Source organism: Oryx dammah, unplaced genomic scaffold (assembly GCF_014754425.2).
Source record: "Oryx dammah isolate SB20612 unplaced genomic scaffold, SCBI_Odam_1.1 HiC_scaffold_9, whole genome shotgun sequence".
NCBI lineage: Eukaryota > Metazoa > Chordata > Mammalia > Artiodactyla > Bovidae > Oryx > Oryx dammah.
The window spans coordinates 11,674,833-11,691,748 of NW_024070193.1; the positions used below are offsets into that span (position 1 = coordinate 11,674,833).

General features: G+C 57.1%; 1 protein-coding gene across 3 annotated transcripts in view; it reads right to left on the reverse strand.

The window, feature by feature from the left end:
* Nucleotides 1–293: 293 nt before the first annotated feature.
* The window catches only part of POC1A (POC1 centriolar protein A), a 100,066-nt gene continuing 83,443 nt past the window's right edge, over nt 294–16,916 (reverse strand). For 2 of the 3 annotated variants that reach the window (XM_040247116.1, XM_040247115.1), the window contains exon 11: nt 302–1,023. In XM_040247116.1, coding sequence (XP_040103050.1) covers nt 925–1,023 — 99 coding nt within the window. In that variant the 3' untranslated portion in view covers nt 302–924. Of the gene's footprint in view, nt 1,024–16,916 lie in introns of all 3 variants that reach the window. The other variant, XM_040247114.1, reaches the window with a different exon arrangement.

Sequence of the window (16,916 nt, forward strand, 5' to 3'; positions counted from 1 at the left end):
ACATATGGGGAACACTTGCCTGGCTTTCCTACGTGGATGCAGGGAAGCAGCCTATGGAACCCTCATGAGCAAGGGGACAAGCAGATGCCTGAAGCCTCCAGGTCCCAGCTGAAGCAGCCAGAGGGACTCTGGCTGTCCTTGCTCCTGAAGACCCCGAATGGCAGCAAGCAAGGTGTGCAGGGCTCTGGAGGCGATGCTGGCAGGGGCCCTCCCCAGATGTCATTTTGTTCTCCCTTTATGGACCCTGGGGATGGAGGGACTGATTAGGTCTCACTCAGAACAAGCCATTCCAGTGATGAGCTCCATCAAGTTCATTTTAATGTTCAGGTTCCTTTGCCCTCATGGATGCAGACGAAGAAGCCCCCAGGCCCCAGGAAACATGTGGGACAGAAATCAAGGCCACTGCAAAGCCACCATCCCCTCCAGAGGGCTTGTTCCTGGATAAATCGGACAGATGGGCCCACTTTGGGCCTTTTGTCAGATTTAAAGGAAACTATTGGCTCATCCAACCAACAAGTGGTCCGCCTCTACTCTGGGATGCAGGACAAAGCCAGTCACATGGCAGCAGGTCAGTAAGGGATGAGTGAAAAGCAGGGTGGCTTAGGGCTCTCGCCTCCAAAGGAGAGCTCCAACTCAGGGCTCCCTAAGACTCCAAGGTAACAAACATTAATGTGAAGTGGCTCCTTCACAGTAAACCAGGCATATCATTTGTGCATACGTGGGCCTGGCCTATGGGGGTCTCCCATCACCAGGTGGAGTCTCTGGGTGCAGACAGTTGGGTGGAGGGCATAGGTGCACAGCCCCTGGGCTCTGAGGTGGATACGGTTCCCAGGGCTGAATCTTATTTATTTACCCACGTGTCCAATACAATCCCCGACCCGCCACCCCCCGAATCGACCGAGCTCTTGATTCTCGCTCCCCTGATCACGGTGTTGCTCTCTGCATGATTAGCTGCTGGTTCTCCAGACACTGCTTCAGCTTGTCTTCTGTCAGGGTCAGCCGCTGCTCCAAGATGGAGACCGTCTGCAAAATAAACGGGCAGGCTCAGGATGGAGGGGCCCCTGGGCTGCCCTCAGCCAGGCCTGCTCAGCTGCCCCGGAACAAACGCCGTCTTCTCCCACCCAGGCTCCTGCTTGGTGCCTTGTCCCCGGGTCTTCATGTCTGCTCCTGCTGGTGTGGGAAGGTGGTTCTCTGCTGCTTGTGGGCAGCGGAAGGGCACAGTGAGGGACAGCAGGCCTCGTGGCCTGACATTTAGGCTGAGTTATAGAGCAGCAGCACTTGCTCATCTGGGCCAGGCTCTGTCCTTGCAGAGACCATCAACCATCCCCAACCTGAAGATGAGAAAGCTGCACCCACAAATGAAGGGACTCCACCTGGGCCCTGCCCAGGCCTTGGATCTTTACAACTGGAGAGGCTTCCCAGACTTGGAGGTGAGAACCCTGAGCCCATGAGGGCCACTGCCCGTCCGAGTCCACTGGGGACCGCTGCAGGAATGTGCTGTCTGGGGCTGAGGCCCTAACGCCCTGTTTCCGAGTCCATTTTCTCTGCTATAACAGGAACGATAATGCCAAGCTCACAGCAGTCCTGGAGACTGGGAGGTGACAGCATGGTGCCCAGCACGCGTCAGCCTGGCCCATGTGGCCACGGTGACAATGCTCATCATGTTGGCCTCTGGGGGGCAGAGACTGACTCTCTGGCCTCCCCTGCACACCCGGCATGACGGCTGCTCTGCCAACCTGGCCCTCAGACAAGGCTGCAAAACCTGGCCCCCTCCTCTGCCTTTGGACAGAGCGTTGGCAGAAAGGCAGGAGTGTCCAGGCCCACGCAGGCCCTGGGCGAGTCCACCAGGAATGAAGCAGGCTTGGTTCCTTGCCTTGTAGCCTACAGGCATTAGAAAGGGCTCAGATTAAGAAACAAGACTTTCTCTTAATTTCATCCATTTGTGGGCTTTCCCAAGAGGTTTTGCCACCTTCCCTGAGGCTCCATGGAGGCTCTGGGCCTTGGTCCAGTAGAAAGGAAACTTTCCTTTCACATATTTAATAAAACACTGAAACATTTGGGGAGGGAGTTTCCCCTCTAAGGCTGCTATAAATTCTTGCAGCATCCCACACGGATATCAGCCTCATGGAGGCTGCTCCTCCTGGCGGCTGGCCCCTTCTAAACAAGCTGGCTGGGTTGCAGGGGCTCTGAGCCCCAGGGCACAGGACAGAGCCTGAAAGGCTGCTGCCTGTGGAATACGACCTGGCACCCTGAGAGGCAGAGCTGAGCTGAAAGAGAAGATCACATTCCCCTCTACTGGCCGGCCAGCCATGGAGGGGGTCTGCGGCTCGTAAAAGTGGCAGCGGAAATAGCCCCCGGCTGGCCCAGAGTAGCATTCCTGGAAGTTTCCACTGGCTGCTGCAAAACCCACACTGAGCCAAGCTCCAGAATTGTTCCTCATCCAGACTTTTTCCGATGGCCCCGGACTCCAGGCTGCAGTGGGGAGCCAGCCAGCTTGTCCTCCTCTGGCCAGCACTGCCCCCCAACACACACACACTTAAAAGAAATGTTTTTCCATAGGGACTGAATTTCCAAATGTGGAGGCAGTGGGTTCTGGGCCAATGTCAATACCAGGGGTGCCACGCATTTCATGGGGCTAACTAAGCAGAGTGTTCCATGGCGGGTAGGGGGGCGGGGGTTACTCAAGCTCAGTAGAAATATGGTCATTAAATTTGATGATGTTAAACTTCTTTGAACAAAAAAGCATTATCTATTTCACCTCAAGCCACCTAAATGGAAGGTGTTGGGAGGTCCTTCCTTTGGGAGCTATAAATGCTTGAGGGGGTGTTTCATACCACGTTATAGACAAATGGGCTGAAAAAAAAAGCCCACCCCTCTCAACTCTGCAGGCTCTCCCCTTCCCCCAGGCAAGCTTCTGGAAGAGCCGTATCATCTCTGTTTGGTCTCCACTCCCCCACTCCTGGTGTGCCCAGCCTAATCTGCCAAGACGCTGGCTGGCAGCCACCAGGCGCTGATCAAGTCCACCAGACTCTTCCCAGTCATGTAGGATCCCACCAAACCCCTTCTGAGCTGGAGGAATGGCCGGTGAGAGCAGCACAGCTTTGGAATTCTGTACATCAGAACCATCTCTTCTTCACAAATCTGTCTTAATAATCCTATCCCACTAGAGCATGGGACCTCATTTTCATGGGAAACGGTAATCCCTTCTGATAACATGAAGCCCGGAAGCCCTGATTTCTGATTTGCTGATGCACCTTCCTTCCACCAGAGAGAGGGCTTTCCCAGTGGTGGAAAGGCTCCGATGGGGGCAGCCAAGTAGCAGGGGTCAGACATGCTCAGGGCTGGCAGCACATGCAGTGAGAGGCCAGGCAGGCCACCTGCAGGGAGCGGCCAGGCCTCCCCGGCTGCTGGGTCCATGTGAGGAGGCAGCAGTGACCCTCACAGGGACAGATGAGATTCTGGGCCATGTCCTGGGCCGGGTTTGCACTGTGACCTTTACCTGTGGGCTCAGCATGCCTCCATGAACACGTGCTGCCTCGGCATCCAGGGCAGAGCCCTGCCCTCAGTCCTGCGTGCCTGGGGCCACACCAAGCAGGCTGCTCGCAGCTTACCCCACCTCATGCCCTGGTCCAGCCCTGGGACTTTTCCTCCTGCCACCTGGTGCCCATACTCCCCAGGCCTGGAGACAAGGCCAACCTGCCCTGGAAGGTGAGGAGAAGTGCTGGAAAGGCCAACACCTCTGCAGTCCTTCTGAGTCCATGCTCCCAGCCCAGTCACCTCACTTTCCTTTTATTCAAGGGTGAATGACCTGGTCCCAGCCTCTCACAAAGCCCCCACAGGGGTGACGGTCGGGTGTTGTGGCAGGTCCCAAAGAAGGAAATGGTCCAGCTGGACGTGGTGCCATAGGATTAGCAACTTAATTTTAAGGAGGACCAAGGGAAACTGGAGAAGGGGCCGAGGAGTCAAGGGTTCTGGCTCCTGGGCAGACTGGTCTGGGCAAAGTGTCTAGGAAAGACAGCCATCATTGAATTGGTGATTCAATGGCTAAGACTCTGCGCTCCCAGTGCACGGGGCCTGGATTTGATCCCTGGTCAGGGATTAGATCCCACACGTTGCAACTAAGAGTTAGCATGCCATAACGAAAAGATCCTGCATGCAGTAACTAACAGCCAAATTAATACACAAATAAATGAATATTAAAAAAAAAAAAGACAGCCATCAGCCGGGACTCTGGGGTCCAAATTCTTCCACAGAGAGGGCCCTCCTGTCTGCTGACCTTGGAGAAACCAGGTGGCTTCATACACTCTCCTTGGCCCTGTGCCATCCAGACACGAGGCCCCCGAAGCCCAGACCTGAGGGAAGACCCAGGACTGGGCTCGGGGTGGGGGTGGGGCAATCCTGACTCTTTGCTGAGCTTGCTCTTTGTTGCTGTGTGGGCTACTCTCTCATTGCAGTGGCTTCTCCTGTTGCAGAAATAGGCTCTATGGCTTGCAGGCACATGGGCTTAGCTGCTTGGCTGCATGTGGGATCTTCCCGGACCAGGGATTGAACACATGTTCCCCTGCATTGGCAGGCAGATTCTTTACCAGTGAGCCACCAGGGAAGCCCCATCTTAATTCCTGACACACACAGCTCCAGGGGCTGTTCTTGGCAGCTGACATGGAGTGCTCACAATGTTCCAAGCACTCCAATATGACCCGTCAGGGCGGGAGCATTCATCATCCCATATTTTTCCAAAGAGGAAACCAAGGCACAGTGATATTAACCTGCCCAAAGTCACACAGCATACAAATGACAAACCTGGACTGTGAACCCTGGTGGCCTGGCTTCAGAGTGAGGGCTAGCGTGCCATGAACTGCGCGCATCTGCTTTGTCCCCGTCCATGTGTAAGGAGAGCCCCAGCCCACTCCTCTTCCCCTGGCTCACTGCGGCAGGGCCTGAGGACTACCGGCCCTGGGCCCCAGCAGTCTTGATCGTCCCTCGCCCTGTGCCCAAGCTCAAGCTGCCTGAGGACACAGCCATGGATCTCTCTTTTCACCCAGTGGCAGCCACCTTCTGTCCAGGCCACTTGGTCTGGTGGCTCTGGATTAAACGAGCAGAAGCAGCTGGAAGGGATACCCCCAACGGTCACCCAGCACTGTCCTCACATCATCTGGCTACTCTCTGAGGTGGTTCCCAGGGCTCAAACACCTCCCACGCCCATGAAGCAGTCTCTTATCAAGCTAAACATTTAGGTTTGGAATTATCATGAAAGTCACAATTTTGAGCTATGAAAAGGCAATGCTGCTGCTGCTAAGTCGCTTCAGTCGTGTCCGACTCTGTGCGACCCCCATAGACGGCAGCCCACCAGGCTCCCCCATCCCTGGGATTCTCCAGGCAAGAACACTGGAGTGGGTTGCCATTTCCTTCTCCAATGCGTCAAAGTGAAAAGTGAAAGGGAAGTCGCTCAGTCGTGTCCGACTCTGTGCGACCCCACAGATGGAAGCCCACCAGCCTCCTCCGTCCATGGGATTTTCCAGGCAAGAATACTGGAGTGGGGTGCCATTGCCTTCTCCGATGAAAAAGCAATAATATAGGGATATATCGACAAAAACCTTTTAATATGTATGCAGTGACAAGTGACCCTAACACCCTTATTTTAGATACTATCTCTCACTGGGGTGCTCTCCCTACAAGACAAGCAGTCAGACCCCAACTAAGTTGTGGGACTCTCCCAGGTCACCACTGGCACCCGACCCCTCACAAGACTGGGCTCCACTTTAAATGAAGCACCTTCCTCCCTGAATCAGAGCAATAGGAAACAGAATTCGGACTCCATGCCTGGACAGTATCACTCTTTGCCCAACACTGTCTGCCTCCCAGGGTCACAGCCATAGGGGAACAAGAAGTTTCACTTTCAAAGTCACACCTGTCAGAGAATCACCTGGGGGCTTGTTCCAGAAACACCTTCTTCTGCTATTACCAACAATTTCCAGGAAGCCACAGCCCTTAAGGAAAAGCATTCCCTTAGAAACACTCCTGTTTGCTGTTGAATGAATTCTGTTGTTTCTCTAGACCAAGGGCTGGCACACTCAGTCTGTGGACTGTTTTTATAAAAAAAGGTTTTACTGCCATGCCCACGTGCTTACGTTTGTCCATGCTGCCCCAAGGGCAGGTTGAGCGGTTATGACAAACTCTATGGCCCACGGAGCCTAGAATATTGAGTGTTAAGAAAAAGTTTGCCCACCCTTGCCGGAGACACTTTCTTCACTCACTCAGATCCTCTGGGGCATCGCCCTGTTGCTGGTCCCTGCCAGGTCCAGGGTGACAATGGCGCACAGCACACAGGGTCAGCTGGCCTCACGGGATGTGCAGTGTTGGAGGCCAGAGCTAAGCCGCTGTTGGGACTGCAGTGTGTGCTGGCAGGTTGCTGGGTGCTGCCTGGTCAGAACCAGGGGAGGTGGCCCTAGGAAGTGAATGGGCTAAGACCGAGGGGGAGCTCACCAGGAGAGAGGGGCAGGAAGGCCCTGAGGTGGGAGGGAAGGCAAGAGGCAGGAGAGGGGCCTGGGAGGAGGCAGGAGATGGGGTCGGCCCTGCAGGCCATACCCGGCAGCCCCAGCTTCAGCCTCAGAGCAGCAGGAAGGGGCTGGGGGCCTGAGGCTGGGTGAGGCCCCTCTGGCTGCTCCATGGCGATGGTCTGGGAGTGGCTGTGATTAGGTATGACGGTGGGTTGGTCTGGAGGTGATGGTGGGTGGGCTAAGGACGAACATGGACAGACTCAGAGCCACGAGGTATGACCCACCACCGCCTGGTGGTGAGTCAGATGGGGAGAGAGAGACGAGAAGACAGGGTGAGAGCGGGCACGGGCTGAGGCCCCTCCGCAAGGGCCAGGCAGGCACGGGCGGCAGTGGAAGAAGCCTGGGCCAGCAGCAGGGTTATTTTGCATTTCTGAGATGATCCTCATTAATGGGGGTAGAGGGGGCTGGGGGAGACAGGAGAGGAAGAGGGCATTGAATCCACAAGCCCCTGGGTACTGGAGAGCAGAAGCCGGTGCAGTGCCGGGGGCTCTGGCCGAGGCACAGGACCACGTCAGTGATGGCACTGAAAACCCCTGGAAAGCAGCCTGGCCCCTTCAGTGGGTGCCAACTGAAGGACCACCCAACCCAGGGACCCCATAGGAAGCAGGATACTGGAGGCATTGGGGACCAAACCCAAGAGCACAGGAGAGGCCAGCTGGGGCCAATGGGTGGGGTTCCTGTCATGATCTGGTCAGAACCCGCTGAGGAAAACCCCCTGGGAGAGACTCAGCAAGGCTGAATCTTTTGAATCCTGATTTTCCTGCTGAGGGGGGAGAAGACATTGTGACCTGTCTCCTATGGGGGCAACACTGACAGAGCAAGATGCTTTTCTCGCTCACAGTTCAACAGTGAACTGTGATGCTCTAAGGGCCTTCTGAGTGTGGTGTAAAAATAACCAATTTTAAAGAGACAGGCTTTTATTTTTAGTCCCTTATGGATTATAGTGACGCCCGAAGGAGTTGCACCAAAATGCCAGTCCTCGGTGCTAAGTCTGGCACCTGGGGCCCCAAACTCCAAGTGGGAGGGAACGCAACACAGGGGACATTTTGACAGCGTCACAGTTCCAAACCTTCCTGCTTCAGATGCCTCTTCTCTGCTGGCATCGAGTCACCAGGCGTCTGCGCCCCCTCAGGGCACAAACTGCAGGGACAGAACCTGGGTGTGTGTATCTCCTCTGGTCTCCAAGGTGGCCAAGGGGAGCCTCAACCCTCACTCCTGCCACGGGGCCTCAGACATCTGCGACGCTGGGAGAAGTCAAAGCAGGTATGTGGGGCCTCTGCCCGCAAGGGGCTGGGCAGCTGTACGCCCAGGGGCTCTACTCCGGTCCAGGGCATCACATGGGGGAGGCGAGAATCAGTGCTCCCTGGGAGAATAAGCCCCCACCTTGGGAAGCCGTGGAACACAGCAGGACAGGTTTAAGCTACCTGCAGCCTCATGGAGCAGCGCGGTCCTTTCAGGCACACGCTCCCTGGCCTGGTTTCCTCTCAGGTGAGCTTGTCCTGCACTTTCCCTCAGCTCTTTCCCCCATCTCTCATTTCTGGCTCCTTCTTAAGCCTCTTTTCCCATCTCTCTTTTTACTTTGTATTTAGGGAGAACGCAAGAAGAAATGTGTTGACCTGGCCCACAGGGACTGAGCTCCGCATGGAGTCCAGCCCCTGACCTGGCTCACCTGCTCTGGGGCTACAGCCCAGGCCAGCCCCCACGGGAAGGAGAGTGCCAACCCTGACAGGAGGCCCCAAGGCCTCTGCGAGGAGACAGCGCAAGACAGGCCAAGCGCCAGGTGCACAGGGGCAAGGTCCCAAGGCAGAGAACACAGCACTCTCGTGGCACTGCCAGGAGGCCACAGTGGTTGGTTTGGAGTTACCGAACAGGGAAAAAAGAGTGGTGGCCACAAGGAAAGTGGAGGAGGGACCCCAGGGCCCTCTGCCAAAAAGGGACAGGAGTCGGGGAGCCTCCACTCCCCGGCACTGCCTCACCAGACTCAAATTTGAGCAGGTCCAGCCAGGGAGAATGGTGCTCCTGTGGCCAATTTTCCAAGTGCTGGATCCAGAGGGGACCCTGGGAGAAGAGGCTCAGCTCGGGAACTAACCACGGCTCTTAGTTTCACAATAGGTAGTGAAGCGGGGCTGAGTAAGCCGGCACTTCAGAACACAGACCTAGCTGCACCCTCCAAGCCAGGTCCCTCCCAGCAGCTGCCGCTCTGTCCAGAACCACCACTGCCACCATCTTGACTGACGACCTCTTGCACACTCCCCGTGTGCAAATGCAGCAAGAAAACTACTAGCACCCTAAGTTCTGCAAAGCCCGGAGGGGCCTCAGGACACCATGAGCCCTCCTGACATCATCAGGCCCTCGCACGCCCATCGAGGGCCGATCCCCAGCGGCAACTAAGACGCTGGCTCCTGGGGGCTCCAGGCACTGCAGCGCTGCAGCACCAGTCCTATCTGGGCAGGCTGCTGGCAAAGCTGCCATGACTGACAGTGAGCACCACCTTGAAGGAGGGGAAAGAATGAGGATGACCAGCCAGCTATTCTCTCTACATTTTTCTCAGCTATCGGGCGAGTTCCTTACAAAGCTTCCTGTGCGCAGGTGACTCACTGCAGGCTTCCCCGCCATCCTCCCTGCTGCCATCCAGCTCAGGAAGAGCCCTTCTTCCGGCAGCCCTCGACCCGCAGCCACGGCGCTTCCCCGTCCACACTCTGCTGTGAGCAGAGCCCCAGGGTGCTCAGGGCCCCCTGTGGAGAGTGGTATTGGATTCTACGGTTGAAAGGCCCTCCTGTGTCTCCCTGGAGCAGGGGAGACAGGTGGCTCAGAGGTGGGCACTGTGGCTGAGCCCACACAGACGACGGAGGAAGAGAGCTGACATTCAGCCACGTGTCCCCTCCAGTGCACTGCCCCATGGCGAGGGGAGCTCAAACTGCCCTGGGAAGGCAGTCTCATGGGAAACCAGGAAACTGGGGGTCTCACAGCCTGGAAGGGAAGAAAGCTGAGAGGGCTGGGGGTAAGAGAGCCACATGAGCACGCATCTGCTACAGCGTGGGAAGGCGGTCAGGCTGAGAAGGGAGACGTGCAGGGCAGAGGCGCCACCAGGGAGTGGGTGGGGGAGGGCAGGGGCAGTGGGGAGCATGCAGGGCGCTGAGCAGGCCGGGGAGGCCTTGGGAAGGGCTGCCACATGGTGCCCCTCTGCGGCCGTGTGTGGCTGTGCATGGCAGCGCTGTCAGGACTCTGCCCAAAGAGCCTCCTCGCCTGGCCCCAGGACCCCCATCACACAGGCAGTGCTGTGGGCCCCCCGCGTGGATGGAGGACCATCCCCGGATGGATGAAGACCTGGATGACCACTCCTCAGTCCTCATCCCTTTGCCTTGGCTTCCTGGACACACCCCACCCCTCTGCCCTCCACACCACTTCTGCTATATTCCTTTCCTGTTCAACAGCACAGGACGAAAGGCCAGGCTCCTGGGCCTGGCACTCATGGCCTGTGTTGCCCATCACCACTGCTCTCCTGCCCCACCCTGCCTGCTCAAAGCCCCACTCCAGCCCTGCGCCCCTAAGAAGTGCTCCTCGTCTCCACCCCAGCACCGGTCCCTGCCCTCCTCCTCTCTCAGCACGTCATGTGCTGACACGGGTGTGGGCCTTAGAAAACGCCGGCCTCCCCCTTTGTCCTGGGCAGTGAGAGCACAGGCACCGGGGCTGTACTGCCTGCGCTCAAACCTGAACTTTACCACTACCTTGCTGAGTGGTCTTGGCAAGTTACCTGACCTGGACTTCAGAGTCCTTATCTTGTAGAGCATCGGAACACTTTAGCTAACGTTTACATGGCACTTGCTCTGGGCAGGGGTTCACCATGGGAACATGGCCCCCCGGCTCACAGGGACCCTGGCTGAGGCCCCAAAGACAGCCTGTGGTCAGGCCTCGCAGGGTCTGAGCCATCAGGGCACGTGGTGGTCTGGCTGCTTCTTAAAAGTTCTCCTGTGATGGAAAGTTCCTTTTAATCACTTCCAGGCTTGTGGTTGATTCTGGCTCCTCCAGGCAGTCTCCCCAGAGGGGCTGGGGCACCCCAGCCCCCTTCCCTCAACACAGGAACCAGATTCCTGGGGGGAATGGAGGGTCCCATGTGCCCTGAGTCTCAGGGAGAGGGCACAGTCACCCAGCCATGCCACTGGGGCACTCATGTCAGGCTGTGGGCAACATCCATTGGCTCAGCGCCCCCGACTCGACTGTGCTGCACAGAACATCTAACTTTCCTTGAGTTTCACTGCAAAGATGGAAAAATGTGGAATTAATCTCCCCTGTAGCATGCTTTTGACTTCACTCAGATTTTAAAGATCTAAAACAGATGCAATAAAAGGGGACTCTCTTTGCTGTGGGGTCTTGTGAGCTATCAAAACAACACAGGGCTGCTGGGCCCAGCGCCTGCCTGGCTCAGCCTCGTCTCCTGGCAGCTCCAGTCCCGGCTGTCAGGGTGGCACACACCCGTGTGCACACACGCAGGGCTCTGACTCAATGGTACCCCGGCCAGCCAGCCACCACATGTCAGAGGGGAGTGGGGGCGGAAGGGGCTAGCCCATCTCCTTCGGGAAGGGTTGCTGGTCTGGGCTCGGCTCTTCCCACCACCAAAGGTCTGTGTCTCAGCCCCAGCCTGAGACTGGCGCCTGAAGGTCTGTGGGCCAGAGGCCTTCAAAGTCAGAGGTGTGAACGCCCGCTCACAAGCAGCCGGCTGATGGCCACCAGAGTGCCAGCCTCACAGGCACAGAGTTTCTGTCTATTCCTGCTCCCAGGCACAGCCCTGGGCATGTCACAGGTGCACACTGACTGCTGGATGGACACACGCCAGACCCTGAGTGCCGTGAGGATGCAGAGAAGGCAGGTCCGGGTCCCAGGGCACCTGAGGATGACCCTGCCTGGCTGCTGAGGGACATTCCCCCAGCTTGGTTTGGATCTGAGGAGGCTTGAGGGAGTGGTGGAGGAGGGAGAGGAGGGCAGACAGGCTGGAGCCCGAGGGGTTGCTGCCAGCTGGCCTGGGGAGGGAGGAAGCCTCCTGACCTCAGCAGGAAGTGAGGGTGTGCAAAGCAGGACAGAAATCCAGGAAGCAGCCCAGTTCCTCCCCTTCCCCTGCCCCCCATGCCCGACCTGTTGGGACTGAAAGCTTCAAGGCCTGAACTTTAAAGGGGAAGGAATGGAGATTCCCGCTCATGCTGATGTCTGTCTGATAGGTTAATTCGTCCAGATCACACACAGCTGATGCACAGAAAAACAAGCTTCTAAAGACATTCCCCTCAAGCTGCCTGGGCTCAGCAACTGTCTTTTTAACCACTCCTCATCATCCCGCAGCCTGCTGCCAACATCACAAAATGAGCTTTTGTCCCTTGAGCCCTCTAGTCCACATTTCTGCTTCACATTATCTCAGGGATATAGGATTTCTCTGGCGTTTCTGCACCCCCCCCACCCCCACCTCTAATGAGGACTAGTTCTCTTCAGGAAGTACATGGAACACTATTTTCTATTGGTGGATTAGCTATGGGATTAGAGAATCTTGGCTAATTTACCTTCCTTGTGACCTTATAACAATTCCTTTTAAATAAACACAGGCTTTTCCATATTACTGCTTACCCCCAAAGAAGAGGCTGTAAAAAGCAGGTCCACTCACTACCATCCATAAAACTGGATGCTCCTGGGACCATGAGGTGCAACCCCCACCAGGAGGAAGACCTGAGCCATATACTCTCCGCCAACCCTGGCCTCTGCCAGCCATGAAGAGGCCACCTGGGAAGCCTAGGTCAGGGAGGGACACGACCCCAAGGGGCAGGATGCCAGTCACTGCACAGGCTCTGTTGTGCTCTGGCTCCAGGGAGAGTCCAAACAGGGCATGAACCTTGGCCACCTTCAGTATCCCATTTCTTCAGATACTCAAATTTTTAGCAGTCCATATACAATAGTCAATTAACCAACACCCAATAAAACACAACTGTCACAAGTCGGAGAGATTGCTCGATAGCTTGCTAGAGGTCTGAAAACCTCAGTACAGCCTGGCAAGTCAGGTTGTGGCCCTCATCCAACAGGCCCGCCACAGGGATGCAGGACTCACAGGCTCCCCCTGCCCTGCTGAGTGCCCACTGCCCATGCTGGAAGACCCAGCCTCTCATCTTGGGCAGTTTTCTAAAGCCACCAGCTAGGGTACTGTTCAGAATAGGGGTTACAGAACCATTTCCCCCAAATGCCATGCTCTGCTCAATTGAAATCTCCTTTCTGCTTTTTCTCCTCCACCCAGCCATGGCTACCATGGGGAGAATGAGGGTCTGTACCAACAGTCCAGGCCCACAGGGACCTCTGCTGAGAGGCAGAGACAAATGGCAGGCCCGACAGCAGCCCCTCCCAGCTCCCGTGGTGCTTCATTCAGGAGGGCACCAAGGGGCCAAGCGGTCAGCTAGGGCTTGGTTAATCTCAGAGCTGCGTAGGCCCATTTGGGGCTGCCCGTCACAACCAGAAGACTCATGGGCCCCTTCTCATGACCTGTGCTTGACCCTTCTCGGGAGGGCCCTTGGGTCCCCAGAGCAAATCGCCCGGGTGCCCCCCTCTGTCCTCTGAGAACTGTCCAGAGCCAGGCGGAATGAGAGGCCCCTGCTCAAGGCCAGTGTTCCAGCTGCTGCTCCCCCCGCCCCCCACCACCGCAGCCCCAAGCCCGCTCGGGGCCTCCCAGGAGAAATCTCATACGACCGTGAACACTCCCAGGCCCAGAGGTAACCGCAGCCTTCCCGAGCCCATGTGGCGGGCGGGAGCGTTCCATCTGCAGCTTCTTTGGGGAGGGGGTGCTTCTGCCACAACCACAGACGGGACAGAACACAGAGCTGCCACCCAGCCCCCCTCATGGCCCGTCTCTGAGTGCTGCCAGCAGCGCCGGCCCTGACTTGGTACTTCCCAGGCCTCTGCATTTGCAAAGCCAGAGAAGCCTGTGGACAAACTGCCGGAACGAGCAACAGGACTGGGGGAGGGCCAGGGCCAGCTGCTCTGCAACCGTCTGGAGGGGGACCCAAAGTGTCCAATAGACCAGAGTGTCTTCAGTCCCTTGTCCCCAGGAAGTAGCCTCTTAATAGGAAAAACAAGTCTCTTGTCTCCCAATCCCGAGAGGCAGGAGCCCCAGCTGTCCTGAACTCAACTGTGGCCCCAGGGCAGCCGTTAAATACCCATAAAGAGGCTGGCAAGCCCACTCGGGATTGTACACAGGCGAGGCAAGGTGGAGGCATGCAGTTGAGGGAGGGCCCGCTCTGGCAGAAACCAGCAACAGTCATCCCCGTGGCCATGTGTGTGCGTGTGCCGTGGGGGACGGGGTCGGGGGAACGTGCACACACCCCACAGACAGGGGTTGCTGGCACTTTCACTGTACACCTTCCCAACAAATTCCATCTAGACACCCCTGGGAGGACACGCCCCCAGAGAAAATGGAGAAACTGCTCTAAAATCTGGAGTCTGTTTCCACAAACAACGGTTGGTGTGTCCAGGAAAGAGGGACTCTGAGAGCCCCTCAGAGCGGTCAGGCAGCTCAGTCCATGGCAGGTGGGCCCAGGAGTCCCACACCTCCCACCAGGGTAGAACCAGACACCTCACCTGAGCACCCCATCAGAAAGGAAACTGCAGGGACCATGGCGGGCGGAGGGCTCAAAGCAATGTGCCACTGTATCCAATTCCCCAAAGCAAACAGGCCAAAATCCTTATCCTTGTTGAGTTAGGTCATCAGAGTCACAACAACCTGGACCTTCTAACCAGCAGGGCTGGGTGGCCTGCCCCCGCCTGCTTCCCACGGCTTGGGTTCCAGTTCTGGAGCCCAGCGGCCCCGTGACTCACAGGAACCTGAATGCCTGACATCACAGTCTTGAGCACGGCTGCCATGAAAAAAACACAGTTGGGACAGGAATTTCATGGCTTGATATTTTTAAAAAGCAGCAAGACATGAAACTGGAGTCAAAAATAACTTTGCTGTGGGTTTCTGAGGCGAAACCACTGGTCGCCTGCTGGGCCCAGGCCCCTCACTGCAGCCTCCCTGCTCCCAGGTACTGTCCACATGGCTGCACCTCAGCCCTCGCCCCTGAGGAAGATGCAGGGCCTCCGCAGCTTCCAGACACCACCCACCCTCTGTCACTTAGAAGGAAGGGTGCCAGGGTGGGAGGTGAGGACGCTGACTGTGAAAACAGCTTCTCCCTGCTCACTGGTTAGTTTCCCAGCACCTGGGAAAGGGACCCTGAAATCATTTGGCAGCACCCCTACAAGAAAACAAAGGGAAAGGTCAGGGCTTCTGTCTAGACACTCACTGAATGTCTGTCACCAAGCAGGCAGGCCTGGCAGGGGTCCACCTAGAGCCCTTCCTCTCGGAGTAGCCACAAGGCGAGGGGCCCGGCCAGGGGCAGCAAGGAGCGGAGACTCACAGAAAGAAGGCCGTAATAGTCTCAGGCCCCACCTGAGATGCTAACCCCTGCTGCCCACCTCCAGGACAGATAGATGGGCAGGGTCTAATATCTCCCCTCCATGGAGGAGGAAACCACAGCTTCCCCAAGTCCACACAGATGGAAAGCGGCCAGGCTGTGCCAGAGCATGTGGGGCTTCTGACTCCTGGTTGGAGCTCTGCTCTGGCCCCAGGCAGGCCTCTGCAGTCAGGCCATCTACCTCAGGAAGAGACGACAGACTGGGGCAGGCCCAGCAGGACGGTGACAGGGTGGCCGCAGGACAGAATGGGGGTAGGGGGGCAGGATAGGCTCCGGGAGGAGGGGGAGGGCACACACATGGCACACAGCAGCCACATCCATGACCTCAGCCCGAGCTGCCCTTGAGAATTCCCATGAGGGGTTTCGAAAAACAAGAAGTCTCCCAAAGAAAAACCTAAATCTCATTGTTAGGGAATACATTTTCTGCAACAACCATCACAATGATTCAGTTCAAAGGATGGCTGTCAAAAGATGAACATACATCTTTGCAGAGCTGCAGTCTTGGCCCAGCTGCCTGGATCTGGGTTCAATGCTCCCATCTAGTGCTAACCCCCCATCCCGAGCCACCCAATTTTCAATAGGCACCCCGGTCCCTCCTGCCACCTCCTGGACCTGGGGAAAGACCTCCGCTTTATCTCCCTCCCATCCTAATGCCTAGTCAGACCACTAGAGCCTCCTGGCAGCTCAAAAGCATTCCTGGGACTCCAGCAGTTACGGAAGCCTGCGGCATGTCTACTCCTGTGTCACCTGACCACCCTGGTGCACTCCCACTCGGATCCCGAGAACATCTCCCTCAAGCCCTGCTTCACAGATGGCACCAGTCTAGCACCCAGGTAACCTGGAGCTTCCCCACTGCGCTCAGAGGACACGAGCAGGCTGGGCTGCCCCCACTTCACATGCGAGAAGGCTGAGGCTCTGGGAAGCCCCGTCCCTGCCCAAAGTTACCAAGGTAATGAGCGATGGAGCTGGCCCCCAAGTCCAGGAGAGCAGGTACGCCCAGGCTAATGGGCAGTGGCTCACTGAACTGAGCAGAGCAGCCTTGACACCCAAGGGTAGATCACGGCTCCCCACAGGTAACAGGGATGTGTAAGGTGGCCAGGTGGGATCAAGGTCTTGAGGAGCTCAGTGGCAGTGAAACCCCAAACAGCAACTCTACAGGGGCAAAAGTGGGGGTTCTCTCCAACACAAAGAAGGGCCAGGACAAGGGGGTGTGCTTTCTGGCTAGTGGCCTCAGAGGCTGGGCCACTGGGCTGTGACCTCAGACCACTAAGCAAGAGCGTCCAACTGTACCTTCAGGAAGGTGAGGTTTGGCCTGCAGATAAAAAGCGGGTCGCACCCGCAGGAAGGCAGGCTGAGGACCATGAACCTCCACAGCGGGGTGCCGGCTGTCACCTGGGACTCTGGGACTCCACTAAACATCCCGGCCACTACCCACTGCAGCCCCAGGCTTCCTCCCTGAAGGATGTGCAGCAGGACAGAAGCCCATGTCCCTCTCAGAGGCTGCTCAGAAGTAGACTTCCTTGTGGGGGAGGGGAGGGGCAGTGATGTAAGGGAGAGGGGACTTTGAACTAAGTAGGAGTCAGTGTTGGGGTGGCCGAGATACCCTCGGCTCCTCCAGAGCACAGGCATGCGTCAGATGGTAAGAAGCACTGCCAAGGGGGCTGCATCTGAGGCCAGTACCCACAGGAGGCGCACAGCCCGGCTGAGATATCCACACAGGAACAAGGACGGCTGTGGTCATCCAGCTCTACACCTGAGGGGAGCCTCCAGAAAGGATAGACCATGGCCATGCTGGTCCTAAAAGGAGGGGCCAGAGACCCTCCAACCTGAATGGGGCAGCTCTGGCTGGGGCTGAACACCTCAGTGAGAGCCTCAACTCCAGGAG